The 22,425-nt window shown below is 38.1% G+C and overlaps 1 protein-coding gene and 1 pseudogene across 4 annotated transcripts in view; both read left to right on the forward strand.

Moving 5' to 3' along the window:
* Positions 1 to 21,869, forward strand: part of ADGB (androglobin) — a 153,765-nt gene extending 131,896 nt beyond the window's left edge. For all 4 annotated transcript variants that reach the window (XM_087865567.1, XM_087865568.1, XM_087865569.1 and 1 more), the window contains 7 exons: positions 1,998 to 2,170; positions 7,839 to 8,015; positions 8,770 to 8,872; positions 11,381 to 11,587; positions 15,619 to 15,709; positions 16,403 to 16,589; positions 21,351 to 21,869. In XM_087865567.1, coding sequence (XP_087721693.1) covers positions 1,998 to 2,170; positions 7,839 to 8,015; positions 8,770 to 8,872; positions 11,381 to 11,587; positions 15,619 to 15,709; positions 16,403 to 16,589; positions 21,351 to 21,536 — 1,124 coding nt within the window. In that variant the 3' untranslated portion in view covers positions 21,537 to 21,869. The remainder of the gene's footprint in view (positions 1 to 1,997; positions 2,171 to 7,838; positions 8,016 to 8,769; positions 8,873 to 11,380; positions 11,588 to 15,618; positions 15,710 to 16,402; positions 16,590 to 21,350) is intronic.
* On the forward strand, positions 3,820 to 5,733 carry LOC123797401 (calcium-independent phospholipase A2-gamma-like; annotated as a pseudogene).
* Positions 21,870 to 22,425: the final 556 nt, after the last annotated feature.

Consider the following 22,425-nt stretch of genomic DNA (forward strand, 5'->3'; position numbering starts at 1 on the left):
ATCTATCTATCATCTATCATCTAAAGATTTTCCTGTTTACATTTACCAAGTGCTGTCACACTTGGTAAATGTATACCTTATCCTGAGCAAGTATTCTAGTTTAGAAATTATGTTGATGTTCAAATCTCAGCCGGATTTAGTCCCTGGATACATAAATCTAAACCTTGAATTTTAATCATAAAAAATATGTTTCTGTAATTTTTATGTCTTATTATCCACTGAAGATTTCTGTCTACTGTATTCTGGATAAATGTAAGGTGGTATAAGAGGAAAACTAAAGTCATAATGCTAAGGGTCTTTTCAAGTTCATTTCATCAACAGATACTACCGGAGCATTTATTTTCTTCAAGGGGTATATTAGCTTATTTCAGAGGTCATTTACTCTAGAGCTCTTCTAATTACATGAATATACAATGTGAGGTCACGTTTTTCACAGGTGTTGAATTAGTAGGATATCTTACACCTTACTGATATATGGTGCTTATTGATACATATGCTCTCCACACATACAGTTTCCCTATAAAATTTCACATACTGAAGTTGAACAATCTGATCATGAATACATGCTATGAGTTCAGAATTATACTAGCTGGAGTTAGGGATCAAAATGAGGCATATAATGATATTCTGGCCTTTAGAGAACTTGCGGTTCATGGGAAAGAATGTTACTATGCTGATGCCATTGAACAATAGGGAAATTATTTTACTTTATATATTCATAGTGTAAAGGAAGAGGATGGTGTGCCCCTGCTGTATGCCTGACACTGCACTATGTGCTCACATATGTAAACTTGAATATTAGAATATGTTAATTTGAAGGGAATCAAATACACCTGCTTATATGATTTAAAGTCTAAGGCCTGCGGGTAGTAAGAAAAAGAAAGCCCCAGAAATACTTATTGGAGCAGTTTGAGATTCAATTCCAGCTGACAATTGTCAATATCTTAAAAACCCAGTGTATGATACCAGGTACGATCCTATTTTAAATGCCCCATGTAGTTTAGTCGTAAGTCCCATGGGCATGGTATTAACATCTCCATTATACAGAGAAGAAAACAAATTCAAAAGAATGTAATAAAGCTGCCAAAGTGAACCTACTCAGTGGCTGATCCAAGATTCACCTCCAAGTCATTTGATTATATGACCAAAGAATTTTCCCTAGCACAACACTACTCAGCAACTGGGATTGTTGGCAGAAAGACAAGTTGCTCCCTTGTAAAGTTGTGGTCCTTACAGTCCGTTTGCAGTCATGCAGGATGATCTGCCCTAATTCAAAAGTAGCTGATAACTGGCACAAAGCCATCGATAAGAACTGGATTCTTGACAATTACTATTTTACTTTGCTAATAGGATGACTTACAGACTCCAGTTTCGAAAGGGGCTGACATGTCCTTTGAACTCATGTTTGAATCCTAATTCAACTCACAACAGTTGGGGGAATGTAAGCAAATTCTTGAATCTGCCCTGTTGGGGTGCTTTGAGAATTAAAAAAAAGAATGAAACATAGTAGGGATTCAACAAATGTTATTTGTTCCTCTGCCACTTGAATATGTGGTTGTTAGAAAGAATGACTAGAACATAAGGCAAAAAACCCTTCACATCCTCCTTCGAATAAGCAGAGAGAGGAGAATAATACATATTATAGCAAAGATAAACAAATTCAGTACTGTAGTGGAGATCCTGGCCAAGGAAATTAGGCAAGAAAATGTACTGAAAGTATCCAGACTGGAAACAAATTAGATAGTGATAATTTTTGCATAACCTTACAAATATATCAAAGCCTACTGATTTCTACACTTCAGTGGTGTGTGGTATGTGAATTAGCTCTCAATTTTATAAAAGAAAGTCACACAGATCTTTATAAAATATTTTTTAAAAAAAGAAAAGAAATCCAAACATCTTAAACTAAGAACTTTTTTCTTGACTTGCTCTCCTTCTCCTGCATGACATGATTTTATTGTTATGATTCACCGGTTTCCATTTTTCTGTCTCTCTAGCTCACGGAGAGAAACATGAGGAATTAGTTACCTTGGGAAGCCCAGATTCCCATACTATTAGTGAGGGGCAAAAATCTTCAGGAACTTCCAAAACAACAAGAAAAGGCAAAGAAAAGTCTTCAGAGAAAGACAAGACAGCCAAAGAAAAACAAGCCCCTCGCTTTGAACCTCAGGTGGGCGTGGTACTCTTTCTTACTGGAGTCATTTAATAAATGTATGTTCATTGAGTCCCCCCTTGTTTCTCTCTTCCGAGGACAAAACTGAAAAATTCCGTCTCCTTGATTCTAGCAACCATCTAGATAAACTTAAGGACATTGCTTGGACACCTTCTGCAAACTGCTTTTCCTAGTTTAGTATCAAAAATCATTAATCAAACTTTTAAGACATATGTGTCTGTAAGACACTGTTTTGGGGCTTTGGGATCCTAATATTAATATTAATACAGTTCCTATCTTCAAAGAACTTGCAGTCAAATGGAGGAGGCCGAAGGTAAACAGAGAGTTTTAATGTTAGATATTACATGTGAAGTGGTGGGGAGAAAAGGTACTTACTTCTAGCCTCTTTCTCCTAGAGGAGCCGGATTCTGACCTGAGTCAGTGAGCAAAGATATTCGAAGGTGAAAAAGAAAACAATCTCTGTGTTCTGTTTTTCTGGGTTTTGTTTTCTTTGTCGCTTTTTGTTTTGTTTTTTTCTAGCATTAAAGTATGAGAGATGGGGCGGGAGGGGTGAGAAAGAGTCAGGAGGAAGAGGGCCTTTAAGCCTCAATAGGAGGCTGGGACTCTATCTACCGCCCAGAGGTCATGACTCCAAATTCCTTCAGGGCCAGGTAGGAAATTACAATGATTAGGTGTAAGGAAGAGGACATGCGGGCAGAGTTGAGGAGTGCAAGCATAGGCCTAAAGATACTCAAATTCAGGTTATTTAAAAACAATGAACTCAAAATACCTATGAGGAAAAATCTTCCCAGCATTTGTGATCATTGTTTAGGCTAAGTTGGTCTAGGGGAGAGATGGGGGATAGAAGGTTAGAAAAATGTATCGAGGTGATCAGATTTTTATTTCAGATACCCTGGTAGCTTTTGGAGGTATACATTTAAAGGGAAAAAGACTAGGGATGGTGAGAATGGTTCAAGAAAGTAGTGCAGTAGTCCAGGCAAAAGAGGGCAAGGTGTACCAGGTACAGGTGAGAAAGGAAGAAGAGGACAAAAAAAGAATTATCAAGGAAACAAACAGTGTATGTTGTTATTAATCCCAAGTGGGTGGTAAGGAGCAAGAAGAAATAAAGGACACCTCCCAGGTTTGCTGCTGAAGCAACTGAATAGGATGTTGGTACCAGTAGTATAGGACAATAAAGGGGAATTAACAAGTTAGGAGACGAGATACTGATCATGTCCTACACTTCAGTAGTGGAAAAAAAGTCCACTTGCATTGCCAAGATTGAATTTTTTTAAAAGGTTTTATTTATTTACATTAGCAAGAGAGTATGTGCATGTGCACATGTGTGTGGGGACAAGGGACAGAGGGAGAGAGAGTCCTGAGCAGACTTCCTGCTGAGTGCAGAGCCTGATGCTGGGTTGGATCTCAGGACCCTGAGATCATGGCCTGAGCTGAGACCAAGAGTTGGATGCTTAACCGACTGAGCCACCCAGGAACCCCACCGAAGTTTAATTTCCCAGTCGGAGTCCACCCTTGGAAACATTGTGAAATAAAGAAGCTTAACCTGACCTCTGCTAGGGGTGGAATGGAACTGATGGGGGGGTGGACCGTTGGCTGGGGCTCTCCCCTTTGTGTTGGGACTCAGTGATGCAGGCTGACCCTAGTCAATGTCAGTGCTGGGAAGAGGCAAGTTGCCAAGGCAGCAGGAACAGTTGCAGCCTCCGTCTGTGATGTAAGAAGTCTTGTGGGAAGCAGAGAAGCAGCTTCATTACTGGAGGATAAGTTATATCAGTCTACACAGAGGTTTTCATACAAGGAAAATAAGAGGTAAATGGACCAAAGGTGAAGCCGAAGGCAGATGTGTAAACTACTGAGCCATCCAGGCATCCCGAGTCATTCCAGTTTTTATCAAATCGTATTAATTCATACTTAAAGTGTGAGGGGAAAATGCCTCATAGGCATAAACATTCCCAGGATAAATCAGAAATTGAAGATAAACATGTTGAAGAAGAAAAATCCAGTTCTCCAGACCCTGGCATCCTGACTGACAAGAAGCTATGCTCACATTTTCTTTATGCACTGTGGACAAGCCTGCACGCGCCACTGGGACAGCTGAGATTGTTCCAGTTTCAACTAAACAAAGTACTGCTTAACTTACTTCCTTATCCCACTGAAGGTGTTCAAGCCTGATAGCCAGTTATACCGGTGGGCTTATCCCCAGATCAAAGTATGATGGAGTCGGAAGAACAAAAGCAGGTGATTAAAGCTGAGTGGGCTATGGCAAAGACAAGAAAGCAGAGGAGAAAAAGAATTTCTCTCTTTAGCAAGAAAAGATTACAAGGGTGAGTATTAATGACAGACAGAACCTGGGCTTTAGTTCAAACATTACGAACAACAGCCCCAAAGCTTTGCATTAATAGGATTGAAGAACTGACTCTTCATCCACTGGAATGTCTCCAGGGGAAAGAAGTGGCTTCCACGGAAAGAATTAATTTATATTTATTACAACTGATACAAGAATGGCGCTCTTCAGGCCTTAATTGGCTACATGAAGCCAGTGAAAGGCAGAGGTATCCAAATTCTCACAATTGTTGGCAGAGGAGTAAGGGGGTGTGGTGGCTCTTCAGTTACTCTGAAAATTAGTTGAACTTACTTAGAAGCCAGTTCCTCAGCTCCTGGGCTGCCTTTGAGCTGTAAGCATGTGCTAAGTGAGTTTTCATGCTGAGGTGGTTTCATAGGGCCCTGGATGAATGTGGGGGAATTTTATCAAAAATTAGTATCACCCGTGTTTTCACAAAATGTCATTGTTAAAGCAGTAAAAATGAGAGGGAGCCGGGCATTTTGTGAGTCAAACGTGGGGAAGTACACTTAAAGTTAGAATGGGTTAAGAACTAGTGATTGAAAGAGCAAGAAGTCCCACCTGTCCTGAGGTAGCGACAGTCAGTACCATGATAAACAGGGGGAGAATGCCAGAGCTTTTGTGTTCAGAAACTACGGTCATTTCCCTGGAGTGGACTCTCCCTATTTGGGAAGCTGTCAGTATAAAATGTGTCAGGCCGTTTGAGCCTCATCTGCTACCCCAGGCTACCTTGTAGAGCTTCCATTTGGGAAATGATCTTCATCAAGGCGGTTGGCTTCGGAATAACTCCTCAGCGTTAACGCTGCATGAGCGTAAATATCTTTGGCCAGATGTCCTGTTAGAGTGCATAGGATCCCCAGGCACTGGACGATATGAGAGACACGTGAGACACACCGTGATAGACATAAGCTCAAAAACCAAACGGTCTAATGTTACAAACATTGCTACAGATACAGAAGTCCGTATAGTACTTGACGATTTCTTACTTCCTGACACTTACCGTAAATTCAGTCCTGTAATGTGTGGCAACATACCTCTAGATGGAAGTCAAAATGAAAAGCTGCAGTTGGAAGGGTTGACGTACATAAAAAGAAATGAAGAAGAAATGAAAATGCTTGCAAAAGTACCAAGTCAAGAAAAAGGAATTTCGCAGAAAATTCGTGATTGGATAAAACTAAACACGGACATGTATGGTGGCCTTCCATTCTTTTCGAAACTGTGATGAATGTGAGGATATATTATCAAAAATGAGAAGCTTGTTCAGATGATCCACCATTTAATAAGGAATCATGGGATTCAGCCTGAGTTAACTTTGAAGTACTCCTGAATTCTGGGGAATCCTGGAAAAGATGGTGCTTGGATCAGTTCGCGCAGCACAAAGTGTAGGCTAGGTTACAGAATTCATATGGGAATTGGGTTTTTAAGATATGAATAACTAAGCTTTAGGAATCTTAATATTGTGCCAGTTGGTTAGTAGACATTAGTGTTATACTGTCTCATGTTTGAAAATGTGTTAATACATGTGCCAAACAAGAAACTGACAACTATGATATTATACTTTATTTTTACTTTAATCACCATAATCATGTTGATTTTATTTGATCATCGATTTTATTTCATGTGGAAAAGCTAATTTCTTCTTAAATTTTCATTACTTATGTTTTCACTAGCTACAGTTTACAATCCAAATGCCTTTTACGTAATATCTAAATGGATACAGAAAAAAAAGAAGTTTCTCTACTAAGGGATTATTACATTTGAAAGGACCAGATACAGTTTTCTGTTTAACATTAGGCTATTTTAACATTGTTTGGTTAGAAAACATAGGTGAAGTGGTTTCAATCAACCACTTTGTTTCCCTTGAAACTTCCAGATAATGCTATACAAGTTAGCTATATAATGCTAGCTTTTCTAGATATAGCTCTAGTTTATCATTTAGTGTTAAGAAACCAATTATTTGAATGCACTGAGAAAATATTCTTATCAACAAAATAAATTATTGACATTTAAAACAAATAAGCTTAACTCAATCCATAAACTCTTACAGGTTCCCCCCACCTCAAATCCTTCATCATACTCCCTTTCCTGATCCCAGAGACATTTCTGATAAACTCATTTATCAAGCAATATAAAAGATGATAAAACCTTTTGTACTGTGTTATAAAGGGAAGAAATAAAAGAATTTCCACTTGTGAAATTTAAATTCTCATCTGAATATTAGGGGACTACTGTAGAAAGCAAGATCTTTTCGGTAACACTGACACCAAACTGCCCACAAGAACATTATTCAGTGGCCCTACAGATCTCTGCTTCCCCATCTGCATTATTTAACATGGGTAATTGACATTGTCTCAATCATATGTAAAGTGCTACTAACCACATTGGATTCAAGCCTCTCTCCCTACCAATGAGCCTCACTTATCTAGATATTTCAAGTCCTATGGCTCATAAAAATGAAAATAATCCTAGAAGATATCAAAATGTTAACTTTCATAATGAGTATATATCCAGTATATCCACACCTGGACATGATCAACTATTCCTACCCTAATTTTTATAAAGAGATACAGTGTAACCCCAAATGTAATTTAGAATTTTCTTTTTCTTTCTTTCTTTCTTTCTTTCTTTCTTTCTTTCTTTCTTTCTTTCTTTCTTTCTTTCTTCCTTCCTTCCTTCCTTCCTTCCTTCCTTCCTTCCTTCCTTCCTTCCTTCCTTCTTTCCTGTTTATAGATTTAGATAAAATCTGCCTGTAGTGAAATGCAGTAATCTTAATTGTACAATTCAATGAATTGTGACTAGTGCATTCGCTCTGTAATCTGCTAATCTCTCTCAAGGTATGAAGTGTAGATCATTTGCATAAGCTTGGAGATTCCCTCAAACCTCTTTGGAATGGATTCTGTCATCTTCACACCTCACCCCAGACGGCTGTTTTGTCTGTTCTGGAATTTCATACAAATGAATCATGCAAGATGTGTTCTTTTGTGCTCAGCTTCTTTATCTCAGTAAGACATCTACCTGTAAGATCCATCTGGATTGTGGTATACATCAGTACTTTATTACTTTGTATTGTTAAATAGTGTTCAATGATGTGGACAGATGATAACTTGTTTCTTCATCAATTGATAAACATTTATATTGTTTCCCTTTTTTGGGCTCTTACGAATATGAGACTGTAATGAATTTTTTGTCCAAGTATTTTTGTGAACATGTGTTTTCATTTCTCCTGGGTAAATACTTAATAATGAAATTATGGATCATGGGTGAAAATCCAGACCCTTTTGAATGGAGGAAAACACCTGACCCAAAGGTTTTTATTTTATTTATCAGATATCCACTGTTCACCCTCAACAAGAAGACCCAAATAAACCCTACTGGATTTTGAGGTTGGTCACTGAACACAATGAAGCAGAATTTTTTGAAGTGAAAAAAGATACCGAACGAGCAGATGAAATCCGAGCCATGAAGCAAGCCTGGGAGATGACTGAGCCAGGAAGAGCTATCAAGGTCACCTGAGTTTGAAGAGTTGTTTTTTAACTTCCATTCCTAGGCATTGTTCTGAAGCAAGAGCCATGTTGGTGAAAATGCATGGTCCTTCCTGTAGGAACGGTATCTGGAATTTTGTTAGACACTCACCAGGTACACGTTTAGACCACATTTGAGCACATTGTGAAATGTTGTGCAGATGACTGATACCAGATGACTCTCAAAAACACTTATTGGCCCAAATTATGGGTACCACTTATTGGCCCAAATTATGGGTTCCCTCATTCTTTCACGTAGTGTGGGCTGTATCCATGCCTGTCCTCACATTCCCAAGTAAGAAAGCATAAACATACTTAATATGTGTTTTCATGGACTTTGAATAGCCTTGAGTGGATGAAAGCCTGTCCTGCCCCTTGTGGGATGCGCATTCTTCACGTCTCCTCCCTACTGTATTTTATGTAAGAATCATCACTACAGCGAGCCGTTATTACCCATATGTGCTTCATGTCCCCACTCAGGGTTATTAAGCCTGATGAAAAAGGTCCAGGAGCAACTGGGTCTAAGGCTGCCTGCCTTGTGTGTTCGTTTTAGGACTACTTCCTCATTGGTTCTCAGAAATACTGTCAGAATTGTGGATGGCTCAGAATTTGAGGTTATTGGCTAATAAGAGCTGGCCTAGTTCAAACTGCCGTATTCATTTACTCTTTCCTGTTTCTCTCATGGATTCCTTAAATGTTGTTGCCTGGACTGTTCGTTGATAGTGTTTGTTCTTTAGGCTTCCCAGGCTCGCCTGCGTTACCTCAGCCAGTTCATTAAGAAAGTACCAGCTGCGGACAGCACGCCTGTGTCTGACAGCCAGACCAAAGCGCAGGAGGAAGGTCAGTGAGCCCTGGCCCAGCTCCTCACAGCACGGAGCTGTGCCTTGCATCCAAAACACAGAGCATCTTACAGGATAGGGAAATAGATTCTGAATTTTATTTGTTTATTTATTTATTTAGTCAGGCAGACCTTTGCTTTTTCCCCAAGTAGGTATGGTTTTCTCCCTTTAAGAAAAGATGAAACCAGAAATAAGAATGCAGTCTAGTTCAAAGGTAACGGTGTGTGAACTTGAAGGCCGGCCCATGACTGTTAATCTGGCACCTTTCTAGTCAGAATAACTATACACAATAGCGGTAAGATAAAGCTAACTGCTTTTATTGAGTGATTGTCATGGGCCTACAACTGAAAACACTAATTATTTCATTGAACACTCACATGAATCCACTATAATCTGTAACCTATAATATGATTTCCAACTTGCCAATAAGGACAAGGGCCCAGAATAATTTGCTCTACAATTGGCTAAATTCACAAGATACCCAGGGACAGGGCCAGCTTGCAGACAGCTCTCCACAACCCCAGAGCGCCTCTTACTAATCCTTGACTGCCCCCATCTATAACTTCACTGGGATGCCCGGGGAAGGCCGAAGGTGTTAACATCCCCAACCATGCTTTTCCATGTTTACATCCTCAGGAACATAATTCAATGATTGTTATAAAGATAATGCCCCTTAACTTTCCATATAAAGAGTATAAACGACAAATATCGCCCTGATTTTGTTTCCTGGGGTGGGTACTCTTCACAACACTTTTTGTTTATTATCTCCTTTTAACCCACAGCAACTATGAGGTAGACACTGCTCTTCCGACTTGACAGATAAAGAGACCAATGGTCAGAGAGTCACCAAACTCTTCCGAGTTTGCATCTAAAAAGTGATAGGATTGGAATTTGAAATATTTCTAGCTCCTGAAGTACTCACTTTTCTAAGTGTTAAAGTCTAATGTCACATTAAGAATACAAAGGTGAATAGGTTTTATTATGATTCTATCATTTTATTATTTTGAATTTTATTATTTTATTAGGTTTTATTATTGTTTTAAAAAATGTATGAAGTTATATGCAAAAGAAGAATGTTGCATTGGACACTTGTTAAAAATGGCAAGGAAGACTATTCAAGACTATTGCAATAGGAGTCAAGTCTGTTGCAGTAGGAGAGAGTTTGAATTCAACTTTGAATACAGCAGGGACAAGTGGGGTTTTATAGTGACTAGGCAGGGACTGGGTGGAAAGTTATCCAGAAAACTTGGTTAGGTATTGAGGGTAGAGGAAGAGAGGAGCTGGACTGGATATCAAAGCAGGGAGGGTGGGATTCTTGATAAATTAGTCTAGCAGGATTTTTTGCTAAAAGTGGGATTTGCAAGCCAAGGACAAGGCCTAGTGGAGAACAAGGCTCAAAAGAGGCTGACCTTGTCCTGTAACATTCATGCAATAAAGACACAAATATTCATTGTACAGCTTGACAAATTTTTACATATGTATACACTCAGGAACCACCATTTGGATCAAGGTATAAAACACTTAAACATCCCCAAAGTCTTCCTCATCCCCCTCTCCTCAGCCATTTTGTCCCTCAAGGGACAAATAGTCTGACCTCTATTACCCTGTTTTCATTTTCCTGTTCTTGAACTTCATATATTTGGACTCATACTGTATATACTTTCTATCCCTCACTATTAAGCTGTTCTAACTCTTCTTGTGTCGGGATTGGTAAGGTGTGTTTTATAAGAAATTTGTCTATTTTATCTAAGTTAAACTTCCTGGAATAGATTTTAATTTCTTTTTTCTTGATCCATTTTGCTCTAGGGGTACATCAATTTTAATAATATTTTAAAATGTATTTATTTCATTTCTCCATGCTTTAAAGCACTAACCTATTATCACCTTTTATTCAAAACAGAATATAACATTAATTAAATTATCTGCAATTGATAAATAGGAGAGGAAATGTCTGCATAATGTGGAAGTTGTGGTAGGTTTTACACAGTTTTTTCCCCCCAGGCATAAAGATCTAGAACAGTGGGAGTAGAATTATAGCGTTAAGGAAAAACTTTCCAGCTTTGCAACTTCAGAAGCAAGAGCTCTTTTCAGGTCTATTTTAAGATAATTTTAGACAAGTGCCTAGACACAGGGCTCCCTCTCCAGAGAGGAGAACCCCAGTCACATACATTTCCCACACAAGGCAGGTTGTATTTCCTCCAGGGCCCACCCTAGCAGTGGCCCCAAGGTTCAGACATCCCATTTCCATTTGCAGTGTCTCACCTCCCAAAAGCCTCTATTTCTATGTGATGTGTTCATACCCTGAGATGCCTCTGGACACACTTGTGTTTCTGGGCCATCCGCAATATTTTCTGAGGCTACCAATGATTGTTTTTGCTAGTGCTGTGGTTGGAGGTGGCAAAGCTTTCCAGTCCGCTCCAAACCTGGCTCCCAAAAGCCCTCGTTACTTTCTGCATACGATTTTATAGAATGCAAGTTTATCTTCGGTAACACACATGTCATGTTGTAGTTGAAACGTCCTCAAGCTCCACAAAAGAGTCCGACACAAAGAGTTCCGTGAGTTCCGAGAGCAAAGATATCATACCATCGGGGAGCATGCTGTGGAAGAAGTGGCAAATGGGCAAGGGCTTGAAGGATCTGTCCAAATCGGGGAGCAGCGAAAGTGGAGGAACGTCCCCAGCGGGGAAGGAAGAGCAGAGTGTGCGGAAGGAAATCAGTAAGTATTATTCTCATTTGTAAGAAAAATAGGTACTTGGAAATAAAAATTCTGGAAAAGACACTAACAAACACATGTGATACATAGGGTTATAGCATAGAAAAACTAGTATTTTGGATTCATAGGTCTTCATTTTGCTTATCAGAGTAGATAATCTGCTCAAGGACCTCATCACTCAGTAATTATCTTAAAGATACAAGTGGACCAAAAAAAAAAAAAAAGTCCCCATAGCAGGTGTACTTTTGTAGACTTCTCTGTGTCTACAAACACTAAAAATAAAATTGCAATGTTACCAAACACAGATCCTTTTTGTTTTACCTATCATAGGCTACATGATATATTTTCTTTTGACCTGCAGTCATGGTATAGAGTCTATTTTTTGCCCAGAGCCCCAGACTGGTGTGGGAAAGGACCACTTCTGTGTCAGCTCTCCTGCTCCTCATTTCTTCACACTTTTGGCCATCAGTCTTCACACCTTTCTATTAAAGTTCACATCACTGTGAAAGAGTGTACTTTGGGACTGAAAGGAGGGGGCAGGAAACAGGGAGGAAAGGTAAACTTGAGTGGGAATGGAGGACTGGGGCCAAAGTGGCCTGTCCTCAAGCAAAAATGTCTCTAACTCGTTCTGAAATGTGTTTTATTATCACTTTTATCTAATATAAATAATGTATATATAATAAAATAATATGAAAAATATACTACATATAAATTTAATCACACAATATCAAGAAAAGTTGACCCCTTCTCCCTCCAAGAAGAGGTGTGCAGTTGGGTTTGGAGTACAGCCTACAGCACTGAAACACGGCCATGGACTCTGAGTACTGGGATTGTAGAAGGAATCCTGCTGGAGAACCGTGGGTCTGGTTGTCCAGCTATTCTCTGGAACCCCATGTGCTGCTCCCACCTCTGCTGTTGGTGTCCCATATTGGCCCTCGCTCCTGGAGAAGCATCACCCACAAGAGATTACAGACCCTGTGAGAGCTTTGCAAGATCTGGCCTTTGTATTCAATAGATATTTGTGGTTCCCACAAAACTACATTATTCTTGGACTCTTGGGTGGCTCAGTTGGTTAAGCGTCTGCCTTTGGCTCAGGTCATGATCCCAGAGTCCCAGGATGGAGTCCCGCATCAGGCTCCCTGCTCAGCGGGGAGTCCGTTTCTCCCTCTGCCCTTCACCTCACTCATGCTGTCTCTCTCTCCCCCTAATAAATAAATAAAATTTTTAAAAACCAAACCAAACCAAACCTACCTTATTCTTGCTACTTCCTATTTTTTCCCTATTTTCATATAATAGGTAATTAGAACAATTTCCTTGGTAGTACCAGAGGGCATATGTAAACAATATCATTATGGATTTCACACCTAAGCATTCTTCCTCAATACCAAAGCCACCATCAAGTTCAACAGTCTAAACATTGCTCTCTATTTCCCTTTTATCTCTGGGAGCCTCTAGAAAATGCCTCTTCCAAAAGTTGCAGATGATCTTTGCCTTTATTCCCACATCTTTTCCCCAGGCTTCACAATCACTATGGCCTGAACAGCAATTTTTAGACTACCTATGATGAAGTAAGTTTTCTCTCCTAGTCTGTTGGAAGCTGAAACTTTTGTCAAATGTAATAAAATGAACCCAGTAATGACCAATTGCTATAAAGATATTTCTAAATGCATATTCTCACTTTCAGAACTTATCCCATAGAAGGCCAGTTTGCAGACAGAGGATGGTACAGACACACACACACACATGCACACACACAATTTGGGCTACACTATTTTAGAGGTACAAGGCTGCCATAATACACTCACACCTTATTCCGACAAAACAGAGTTTTGTAGCAGAACATGAAGGTTAACCTTCTCTGCCCCTTTCCCGCATCCTCTTTTGTTTATATATATGTTATTTGGCAGGAGGCAAGAAAACACAAATATCTAATTAATCAGTAAGTATTATCTTTCCAGTCAAAGTCAGCAGAGTTAGTGTCTTATAGAAACAACTCATGTTTGAAATGCCAAAAATATAGCCAGCATAAGTAGGTGTGTTTATAAGACAAGCAAATGAACTTTAGAAATCTAAGATCCTGCAGTCATCACAATGAAAAAAGGAAAGTTATTGGACCCTGGTTTCTAAAAGACATATTGTAAAATGTCAATTCTTCAGGAACATTTTATGTTATAAAATGAAAGACATGATTGAATTTATGTTTTCATCATAGAGTTGAGTTGGGATATTTTGTTTTTTCACATGTACCATGTCTTCATGTATTTTCAAAAAATGAAAAATTAATTTGTATGTTTAATTAATGTTTTTTTAAAGGCTTATATTAGATTATATTCTGAATGAGTGATCACTTCTAACAAGTTCTTATAAATTAAGCCCTTTCCAATATTGCTGGAGGCTATCACAACCACGTGTAAAAAGCAAGCTCAAATATCCATGGGGCGTGAGACCTCTTGATGGCAAAGTGAGGACTTGACATAGCCCCTCCCAAAAAGCACTAATAAACTGAAAAACAATCAATTAAAAAACATATCAAAACTCTGAAGGCATATTACTAAAGAAAAAGAACAAGATACAAGATTAATATAGAAAACTTGCTTTCATTTCTACATAGTATCAGTCGAAAAAGGAAATTAAGACTATTTCATTCACAGTAATGTCAGTAATAAATGTATGGAAATAAATTTAACAAAAGTGCAAGACTTATATACCGAAAACTACAAAATGTCACTAAAGGAAATTTTTAAAAATCTAAAGAAAGAGGAAGACTAGTCCATGCTCTTATTAGAAGACTCAATATGGTCAGATGGCATTTCTCCCCACATTGATGTATAAATTCGACATAGTCCCTATCAAAATTCTAGTAGACATTTTGTAGAATTTAGCAACCTGATCCCAAAACTTACTTGGAAATGCAAAAGACAAGGAATGACCAAAATAATTTTGATAAAGAACCAAGGGGGGGGAGGATTTTTACTTCATGTTTTCAGAATTTATTGTGAAGCTAACAATAATCAAAACACTATGATTTGACCGTTTCTTAAAAACTTAGATGTCATTTTTAGTTACATGGAATGTCCAAGAAAGACAAATCTATAGAGACAAGGTGCTTCAATGGCTGCCCACGATTTGTGGTGGGAATGGAGAAGGGCTGTAAAAGACACAGGAGATTTTATGTGGAGAATGGGAGTCGGTTTTTTTGTTTTTGTTTTTGTTTTTTTTGTTTTGTTTTGTTTTGTTTTAGTGATTAAAGTGACTGAAGTTTATTAAGCAAGGGTACAGAAAAAGCTCTCAGGAGTGAGAGGGGTCCTGACACTTGGGTGCTGGTCGCACAACTCTGTAAACTTATGAAAAAGCATTGAATTGCACTTTATAAAGGGTGAATTTTAGGGCACATAAATTATATTCCAACAAGGTTTTAAAAAGGAGATTAAATGTCCTGGAAAGACTGAATGGCTAATATTATAGACTCTAAAGTCTCTTTTTAAAGTTTGTTCTTGTGGGTTCGTATGAGTTTAAGGAGTAGAAATTTCCTGCTAACTTGATTTTCAGTGTTTACCTGCTATATATTGCCTGTTCCACTGGACGTACAAGTTTCTTGAAGTAGTCGTCTTAAATATTTTTATATCCCACCCCCCATAGTGCTTATGATGGCTTTTACCCCTAGATGAAGTGTTTTAAATATTGGGTCATTTAATTTGTTTATGATGAAATACAGTATGACTTTTACTTCTTGTCTCCACTGTCATTTAACTACCATCACGGTAACATTGTTACTCTTCTTACAGAGTATATTCACTTTGCCATCTCCTTCATGTAACTCTAAGTATAGTAACACCAGCTAGAGGATAAATATGGAATACAATTACATTTTAATAAAGTCGCATTGAGTAACATTAAAATCATATTAAATTAGACAAGTCTAATCGATGGTTTTTTTTTAACAAAAGATACTATTTTTAATTAAAATAAGATATACCAGTCATGTAGTGGGTGTTGATTTGTTTTTGAAAGTCTAGGACTTATTTTTTTGACAGGGCCTCGTTCACGATCCCCAACAATTTTGGAAACGTCTCCACGACTTATTCGAAAAGCGCTAGAATGTGTAAACGTAACTCAATATGTACGGTAAGTTTTAATAAACATGATTAATGCAGACATCTGTGTTCATAGAATTTTGGATACATTAATAAGCAGTTGTGAGACAACTAAAAATTTGAACTTAATGCTTAATATACTTCAGTGTATTCAAATTTTTAGAAGTACACGATTTTACATCTCAAATTTAGCAAATGTTCTATTAAGTCAATCATAGAATCATTTGAATATTTTCTGTAAAGATTTAATTTGTAAGCTGATTCGGGTGAGTTGAGCAGCAGAAAATTCCCACTACACCTGCTGGCATTATTTAAGTAGGTTCAATTTTATCAAGAACCAGAGAATAGGATTAACAGACAACGATAGTTACTCAAGCATTTTATAAGTTTGAAAATATTTTCCACATTATTTAGCTGCATAAATTAAAAAAGGAAAAGCCTCCAAATATTCTCATACTTTCCAACACCAATTCTACAAACACCTCATCAGAGGAAGCATCTTATTTTACTGGTATTTTCCTAGAATTTCTTCCTAAAAATATTAGTGACCCGATAAAAGGAGCCTAGCCCATCAAAAAATAATAGTTTATCCTTTCTATTCCTAATATTTGATTGGATTCAGACCACCACACTGTCCATACGATTTTAAATTATTTGAATTCTAAAGTAACGTTCATTCCAGCATTCCAGAATGATTCATGCATCTCTTTGGATGTTCTCATAGAAAAACGATGTACACCGACCCTGTGCTACAAACCGATGACTTGAACCAGCACCAGGCAATGCAGAAGGCGGAGGAGGTCCATCAGTTCCGCCAGCACAGGACCAGAGTCCTCAGCATCCGTGACATTGACCAGGAGGAACAGCTTAAAGTCAAGGATAAAATCCTGGACATGTATGGGGAGATGCGGGTGAGTCTCCACATACAGACTATGGGCGACACATTCCCTTATAATGTTAAACAGACATCACAGAATCATAGAGGACCTGGGTGGAAGGAAGTCTTGAAGGCATTTGGTTCCCAACTTCTCAGAAAAGGTTGAGGATCGGTGAAACACATCGAATTTCACTGACTTCCTTAAACCCCTCTGAAATGCAGTATCGGGGATCTACCCACAAAAACGGGAGGAAGGAAGGAGAAGACAACAACAAAATAGGCATGAAGTTAGAGGAGAGCTGGATGAAGATCATATTAACAGACTGGGGACAGCCAAATTCTAAACTGGTAGCAGAAAAGCTCTCAAAGAATCAACCCAATGTGCTCCACAGAGTCCCTGAAGGGCTCAGAAATTGGTGGCATCGGCCACATGAGATGTGAAGGTGAAGTGGGAAGAAGACAAGACTGTTGGGTTTGCTCGGCTCGAAGCGATTTAAGAAGCAGTTTGAATTGCAGGTCACTGCCTCAACTTTTGTAGTTAGGTGACTGTCCATCCTGCACCCCAGAAGACTAAAGCTGCTTTTAGACAAATTCCAAAAAAAAAAAAAAAAAAAAGGTGGGGGGTAAGATTTTTGTAGTGAAAAAGTAAAAATGGAAGTATCATACAAGCAACGGGGACATTCAATAAATATATATGGGTGACTTCCACTTAGAAGATGAAATTTTTTTCCTCCCTCATTCCTACAACACACACACACACACATACACGTCCACGCACACCCACACACATAGACTCCCAAAGACATTGATGGCTTCAGGACTTTCTAAACATTCCAGCCATGGTGACATTAGATTTCCATGTCATTTCCAGTATTGGCTGACCTGAAGAATATGTCTAGTTAACACTTCCTCTTGCTTGTCCCGTAGGCACCTTAAGCCAAACCTCTCCAAATCCAGGTTTTATCATGCTTGCCCTCTCTCTTATGTCAGCCCAAACCTATCACCTGCACCAACATTCCCCAGCCAGGAAGGGCAGTTTTACTCTTTCAGCTGCTCAGAGCACGGACTTTGGAGATATCCTTGACTTCTCTCACCTCCTTCATCTAATCCATTATCAACCCTTGTCAGCATCACCTTGAAAATAGACCTATAATTCAATCGTTTTTCATTCTCTCTAGCCCTACCACCCTAGTCTAAACTGTCAGTGTTTTCTACTCAGAGTATCACCACAGCCTCCTGACTGAGCTCACTGCTTTCATCTTGCTCCTCTGCAATGGAGTCTCTGCTTAAAGCCAAAATGATCGTAATCATCAGGACAAACAATTTTATCCTGTGGTAACAAACGGCACCAGTGTCACAGTGGCTTAAGACAGGCATTGGCAGGGGCGCCTGGGTGGCGCAGTGGTTAAGCGTCTGCCTTCGGCTCAGGGCATGATCCCAGCGTTGTGGGATCCAGCCCCACGTCAGGCTCCTCCGCTGTGAGCCTGCTTCTTCCTCTCCGACTCCCCTGCTGTGTTCCCTCTCTCGCTGGCTGTCTCTATCTCTGTTGAATAAATAAATTAAAAAAAAAAAAAAAAAAAGACAGGGGTTGGCAAACTTGTTTTCTGTAAAGGGCCAGATAGTAAATATTTTTGCCTTCACAGGCCATGTGTTGTATCTTCTCAACTCTGCCGTTGTTCACACAAATTCAGTCAAAGATAATGCCTACGTGTGTTCCAATAAAACTTTATTTAGAAAAATAGGCAATGAGCCAGATTTTCCCACAGGCCTTCATTTACCAACCCCTGGATTAAAACAATAAAAGAGTATTTCTGCTTCTGGCTGCATGTCTGGTGAAGTTCAGCAGAGGGTCCTTCTCGACACATTTACGTTTCATAGTCACATGTCATTGGCCAAAGCTAGTCACATGGTCACATACAACTTCAGTGAAGGAATTAGGCTTGCTGACACCTTGACTTCAAATTTCTAGCATCAGTAACTCTGAAATAATAAATTTCGGTTCCTTAAGCCACCCAGTTTGTGGTACTTTGTTATGAAAGCCCAAGCAGACTAATACAGAGTGCGATGCTACTTTGTGCCTGGAGGAGAACGGAAAATATTTTATGAATTGCACTAACGATGATCATAGTACATCTCTAAAATGAAGAGTAGGATTATTTCACTCCTGTAATGGCTTCACATTTCACTAAGAAAAAAAAGTCTTTATGATGGTGTCTAGAGCTCTATATAATCTAGTGCCCACTTTCCTCTGTGATCTTTTTCTCTATAATTCTGTCTGCTTTGCTTCTTTTGTTTTCTCCAAACTGACTTCACCTTTCCACTAATAGCCAGACATTTTCCCACCTCTGGGGCCTTTGACTTGTTCTTACCTCTTCCTGAAATATTCTTCCCCCACAAAGAACCAAATGGTTTACAGCTTCACTTTCTGAGATCTTCCATCTATTGTCACTTTATTAGAGAGATATTCTCTAGCGACCCTTTTACGGTTAGCATCCTTCAATATTTTATATGCATGCCTGGCCTCATTATTTTCTTTAATGCATTTACCCTGTATGTATGTTCATTTATTGGTTTAACATGGAAAGGTATGTTTTATTTTATACATATTAGTTATAAATATTATAAATATTATTGATCATATATATTATATGTAATATATAAGCATATATATATATATATAATATGTACACATTTTAAATCTATCTTCTGTAGAATTTAGATTGAATGTGAATAGGAACTTTGTTTTAGATTCACTGTTGTGTACCTAAAACCTGGAAGGGGTGTCTATTTCAAAGAAGTTTGTTTCAAAAATGAGTCAGTGAATCAATAAATGAATATTAAAATTATGTAGATTCAATTCATCATATAGAAAATAGTTTGAAATACAATATTATAAGAGAAAAGGGAATTTTGTTATTTCAGGTCATGGTTTTTTTTTCCGTGTTTAATGGACAAGCAAATGCAGTAGATGGGAAGGCAATAGAAAAGAAATATTAATTGAGATGGTTTTTAATTCAGATCTCATTCTTTAAGTGTGATGTACAAAAACCCTAGTTTTGGTTGAATCAGCCTTAATAGAAACATTATCAGTACCACATTTCTTATCAGATGGGAGAAAAAGATACCAATCCTCAAGAGATTGTGGACAAATATTAAATATATATATATATATATATATATATATATATATATATATATATAATATGTACACTTTAGATGTAATCCTTTAGATGACTTTCTCTGTCTCTCTCTCTTTTTGATATGGCTACTATCATCTTGTACAATTAGTTTAGTGAAGCCAATTTTATTGTGGTAAATACAGTACTTTTCTGTCGCCAAAAGCTTTGGGAAGAGTCTCATTCTGACATTCAGCTCTTCCATAATCTCGACCACAATCATGTAAGTTGCAAAACCACAGAAAATTTCTTGAAGAATTCAGCAATGAAGACAAAATAGTCATTTGTAGATGCTTCTCTTCTTAGCATCAGTTCATTAATCCTTTTAAAAAAAATTGTATCATTTTTGAAACAGGAAACAATCAATAGGTTGAACCATAATTGTGCCCATACTATCAGAAATGCAAATGAAATGAGAAAACTAAAGCTTCTTAGTAAAGCTTAGTTATATCACTGCTTTATTTGTAAATAATTTTAGAATGTTGCCTGGAACTGACATTAAGTTTTTAAAATTACCTTCTTTTTGAAAATATAAACTACAATTTAACTATAGTTATATATATTTTGAAAGTATAATCAGGAATTTCTGATAGATTGTTGGTATATTATAAGATAAAGTAAAGAGTCAAGAAATGCTGTAAGGTTTTTGGCTAAATAACAGATAGGGTTGAGTTGCCATCAAATGTGATGGCTTGAAAGGAAAGACAAAGATTTCAATTTGGGACATTTTTGGGTATATCTATTGCATTAAAAAAAGCATTCTTACATATCGATTACAGTCATGTGGAGGTATTGAAGAGAAGTTAGATACATGGTTCTAGAATTTAAGAGAGATCTGGGCTCAAGATTAAAAAATTGGGGGACCCATCAGTATAGAAATGGAATTTAAAGCCATGGGGTTAGATAAAATCACCAAGGAAAGAAGTCTAAGATCTAAGAGGTGGCCACTTCCTCATTAAGAGATGAAGGAGAAGAGGAGAAATCAGCAAAGGCAACTGACGAGGAGCAGCTAGTGAAGTAGAAAAGTCAATGGGGTATGATGTCCAGAAAACCAAGTGAATCCGTTGATCCAGGAGGAGAGGGTAGAGGTAAGTAAGAATAGGACTGAGATATGATCTCAGATTTAGCTTGGTGTCCTTGAATGAAAGCCAAACTGACAATAACAAAGATAACCAGAGAACTGGGTGATAATATTTGAAAGTTCTTCAAGTACAGGTCAGACACATCTCATCAGGTCTAGAACAATGTGGGGAACCAGGAACTTACTGAGCACAATTACGGTGAGAGACACACTGAGCTGCATGTTTTATAGACATTATATTTGAACTCATGCCTATTTCTTTCTTCACCTTTCTCTTTCTTTCTCTTACTGATGCTTTTATTCACCATTTTGTTAAGATCTCGTGTACCTTTTGTTGCTCTCTGATGTTTCATGTATTGATAAACATTTGAGACCATAACCTAATTTTTGTCTCTCTTTGGTAATTTGCCACAGGAACCTATTGGCATGAGGAAAGGATAAAGGGATTGTTTTGTTTTGCTTTTTTTTAAAATTTCTTTCTGGGATCATGAACGTTTATCAGTAGATCTTAATTGCTTGGGATTTTGTTTTGGAATAGGACTCCTTAGATGAAGCCCGACAGAAGATCTTCGATATCCGGGAGGACTACAGAAACAAGTTGCTGGAAGCTGAGCGCCTAAGATTGGAAGCTCTGGCTGCGGAGGAAGCAACAAGTCCAGTGGAGCCAGAGAAGAAGACGCTGGCTCCAGACACACAGAAAAAAAAGAAAGGAAAGAAAAAGTAACCAGCAGGTGCCCAATACTTGCCTTCTTCTTCTGGAGAGGAAACCCCTTATTTTTTCTTTCTTTCTTTCCTTCTTTCTTTTTCTCTTTCTTTCTTTCTTTCTTTCTTTCTTTCTTTCTTTCTTTCTTTCTTCTTCCTTTCTTTCTCTCTTTTTCTTTCTTTCTTTCTTCCTAGTGATCTATAACCTTTCCTTCTTATAAGGTATTAGGTTTTCCTTCTTAGAACTAGTTTCTGCGTTTTAAAGTTCATTTGTTGGTTTCTCTCAGAAAACTATAATTTGAGCAGCCATTAGAGTTTCAATTTTTCTAATTTCAATAAAGAGTGTCTCAAAATATTTTAAAATGCAATAACATTGATGTGTCTCCCTCTGAATTGCTGTATTTTGGGTAAACTGTAAAACAAGATCATGAATGGGCTAATAGGATTGCATTTGAAGACATTCAACAATGAGAAAAATAGCTATGGTTCTCAGAGGAAATTTTGTATCTAACTGTAAAGTCTTTAAAATATTTTTAAAATATGCTTCAGATTTGTGTGTGTGTGTGTGTGTGTGTGTGTGTGTGTGTGTTTCTGAAAAGCTGAACTTTCTGAAACCTCCTTCACTGGGCGAGAGCTGTTGAGGGTTAAGCTCAATTGAAGTGTTCGAACTCTGAATCCTAACGCTCAGTCAGCTCACCCAGACATAGAGACTGGGACTGCAAACGCATCCCTTGTCATCAGTCCGAGCACCATGTTTTTTGTAAGACCCAGAGCATGTTCTTGTACCCTGGTTTTAGAAACTGCAGTGGATTAACTGAGGCTTCTCTCGAAAGCACACTTCTAGTTCATGGCTTCCTCAGCTGAAAACTTCAACAGTAGTTTTTCATCAGTCAACGCTGGTCTACCTTGAT

This window comes from Ursus americanus, chromosome 11 (genome assembly GCF_024610735.1).
Source record: "Ursus americanus isolate L20-20 chromosome 11, mUrsAme1.1.p, whole genome shotgun sequence".
Lineage (NCBI taxonomy): Eukaryota > Metazoa > Chordata > Mammalia > Carnivora > Ursidae > Ursus > Ursus americanus.